The sequence below is a fragment of the Hermetia illucens genome, chromosome 4 (assembly GCF_905115235.1).
Source record: "Hermetia illucens chromosome 4, iHerIll2.2.curated.20191125, whole genome shotgun sequence".
NCBI lineage: Eukaryota > Metazoa > Arthropoda > Insecta > Diptera > Stratiomyidae > Hermetia > Hermetia illucens.
Window position 1 is genome coordinate 103,588,817 of NC_051852.1, and position 3,304 is coordinate 103,592,120.

The following is a 3,304-nucleotide window of genomic DNA, read 5'->3' on the forward strand; positions in this document are numbered from 1 at the left end:
ATTGTATTATAATTATTTCTACTGATTTGAACTTCAGTTGAACAGTCGGTCACCCAATAAGCCAATCTAAACGATAGAGAATTTCAAATGTTTTGGCGGCTGATACGATGCCATACGCACTTTTACTTATCTAAAATAAAAAATAATGTTAAAGTAAAATGCAACTGGAAAGTCAATTAAAATGTGCTAATCGAGTTACTGCCTTAAGTCTTTCGTTTTGATAATGGATAAGCTTTTCTCTTCTTGAGACGTTGTTATTGAAAGAAACTGAGGTCAAAGTAGTTACGAACCAACTTTAAATACGCAAATATTAAAATTAAAGAGGATCGAACTAAAAAATTAAAAATAAACTTTGAAAGATGGACATTCACAGTATTGATTGAGCGGACAAAGATCAACTGAATTGCACACAGCAATAAGTTTCCGTAGTTTCGAAAATTTAGTCGTCGTACAGTTAAATTCCAGCATATAGACTTGATAATTATACGACTAGACTAACAGAAGAGGACTTTAATAAGATGTCTGCATAAATTGCATTAGATTATGAAGTCCTTGAACGAAATACTCTAAAGTGAGGGGTAAAAATTGCATATCAAGTCAAACAACCTAACACCAATCTATTCCATATGTTACTTACTTAATGCATTCATTATGCTTTTTTAAAAGACGTAAGACAGGCATTTGGGTAATGTACCTTATGTAGGCATGCAATGAAATCCGCCACAAATATAATCGCATCGAATCCAGTTTCGCAGCGAGCCATGCGTCCAACGAATGACAAAATTTTATTTCAATTCATATTACTGTATCACATGAAGTACGAGTTGTAACAGTTCAATCCATTATAGTCATGTAATCTCCGAATAAACGGTATTGTTGATTTGAAGGTGTGACTAGATACAAATTCGTATAGTCAAGTACATAAAACCCTGTCATGTCGAGGAATATTCAAAATAAACGAGGTCGATTAATCCGATCGATAGTCGCAAACAATTGCTGAATGACCTAGGGAGCTACTACTTCATTTGGAATGCAAATACACATATGAAAGTGAGAAAGACAAGTTGTGAATGAGTGTGTAGTGAAAGGTGGCACCCTTTAATGAGGTGCTGCTTTTCTTAGGACAGTTTCAAGTATACACTTTTGGACTATAAAATTGGCAAACAGCGAGGCAATCGGCATCAGTTTCGATCACATCGTTCTCAAGTGTGGAATAACTAAACAATCAGCAAACCAAAAATGACATCAAAATTCGTAGCTCTTTGCACCTTGTTCGTTGCTGTCAACGCTGGACTCCTTCCTGCTGCTGTTACAACTTACTCAGCAGCTCCTGGTCTTCCTCTGGCCCATGCCGCTCCTCTCGTCAGATACTCACCAGCTGCTGAAGTTAGCCACAGCTACAGTTCAATTGCCGCTCCAGCTGCTTTGGCCTATGCTGCTCCAATTGCCAAGGCTGTATCTTATGGTCCAGCTGCCGTAGCTGTTAGTGCTCCAGCCGTCGGTGCCACCCAAGAAAGTGTATACCGCAGCTTAGGAGGTACTGTGTCCCAATACTCCAAGGCCGTTGACACCGCTTTCTCCAGCGTCCGCAAATACGACACCCGCATCAACAACAATGTCTTCGCACCAGCTATCGCCAAAACTGTTGCCTACGCTGCCCCAGCTCCAGCTCTTGTAGCTCATGCCGCTCCAGCTGTTGTAGCCCATGCCGCTCCTGCTGTTGTTGCCCATAGTGCTCCAGCTATTGTTTCCGCTGCCGCTCCAGCTGTTTACAGTGCTCACGCCCCAACGCTTTATTCTGCTCATGCCACCCCAGCTGTTACCGCCTATGCTACCAAGGCTCTATCCTACTCACCAGCCACCGCTGTTGCCCATGTGTCCTACAACGGATATGGAGCTAACTATGCCTGGTAAATTTTCCACATTTGGAATTCTGTGATCGGTTATTGAATATTGTTATGAAATCAATAAATAAAATATAAACATTTAAATGTTTGTTTTTTTGTTTGTTTTCTACATATGCATTTCTATATAATTTTTGATACTAACCTCTAACAGAGGCTAAATATGAAGGAGTTAAGCCAGGATGGCCATCCCGAAATCTATTCTCTCAACTTCCATAAAAAGTGATGCATCGTTACGTTTTATTAATGGACTGGACGTATCAAATCTTCAGCTACTTGTTAAATCTTTAGCCCAAAAGATAGGCACAAGTACTGGTGTCAGTTCAGACCGGCCCTAGTAAGGAATCCACCATTCCAATATCCGAGACAGCTGACTGGCATCCTGGCGTACGTCATCGCTTCATCCGAGGCAGGATCTGCCATTTTCCAGATGTGTATATAGACTATAAATATGGGTAGTCACCATAAAATGTTATACATGTTTAAACTATGGAGCTCTACAATATGCCGGGGTTTGACAAGCGCCCAAGGTGCCATTGATGCAGGCCTACTTAAATAAAGCGAAGACTTGTAATGAAAAGGAAAGCAGCATTTTCTGAAAGGATCGTAGCGCATTTGATGAGAGCATTGAATATATTGTGCAAGAGCCGGACGGTGTCTGATCGTCAGGGAACTAACTGGAAACGACTAAGAAGCGACTAATATGATCCATGTTTTATAAATGAATATACACCAGAATATAACTGCTCACAAGTCTAGCAACTTGCAGTTCGCTCCAGAGGAAAAAGTTAATCTAGTGCTAATCGGTGAACAGTACCAGCACAAAGATTCAGCTCCATGGCATAGTCTAGCATCATGGTGATTATCAGACGAACCAAACCAGCGACGGGCTACGCTATATTAGAAGTCGCGGGCTTAGGTTGGCTAATTTCAAATGTTGAGAGCCCAACCTCTATCTGGGGACGCGTTCTCATGAGTGCGACGCAGTCCTTTCTGCTCTTCGTCGGAAAGGTCTGATGCAACACGGAGGTGAATTGTAAATGCCATGGGCAAGTGCAGAGACAAGCGGGGTCTGCCTACTGTGCAGTCTCAGCGACGACTATGATGGTGATCGCGAGTGTGATCTCCGTGCCTTTCTTGCTGAAGAACGCAAGCCCATCTGTAACTTAAAAACTAAAGAGAGATGGTTGTTTGTGAAGACCGGTAGCCTATAAGGAATGGATGGTAACTCCTTTGGGAAGTCGAATCAAGAGGCAGATGGATTGCGCGGCGAATCGGAAACTTAAGTCGGTAACTGAACCAAAAACATAGTGAGATTTATTATTTTCTTTTTATTACCATTCTGCTAAGAGAAGTTCAAGAATAATATATTCCATATTTCGAAGAATTCCAGCTTAGTA

The 3,304-nt window shown here is 41.4% G+C and overlaps 1 protein-coding gene across 1 annotated transcript; it reads left to right on the forward strand.

Annotated features, from left to right (window-relative positions):
- The first annotated feature begins 1,169 nt into the window (after positions 1–1,169).
- Positions 1,170–1,995, forward strand: LOC119654803 (larval/pupal cuticle protein H1C-like). The gene has a single exon (XM_038060357.1). It carries the CDS (start codon positions 1,240–1,242, stop codon positions 1,912–1,914), a length of 675 nt encoding a protein of 224 aa, XP_037916285.1. The 5' UTR covers positions 1,170–1,239; the 3' UTR covers positions 1,915–1,995.
- The last annotated feature ends 1,309 nt before the right edge of the window (positions 1,996–3,304 follow it).

Coding starts and splice junctions, on each gene's coding strand:
- LOC119654803 (XM_038060357.1), top strand. CDS start 1,240: ATGACATCAAAATTCGTAGCTCTTTGCACCTTGTTCGTTGCTGTCAAC.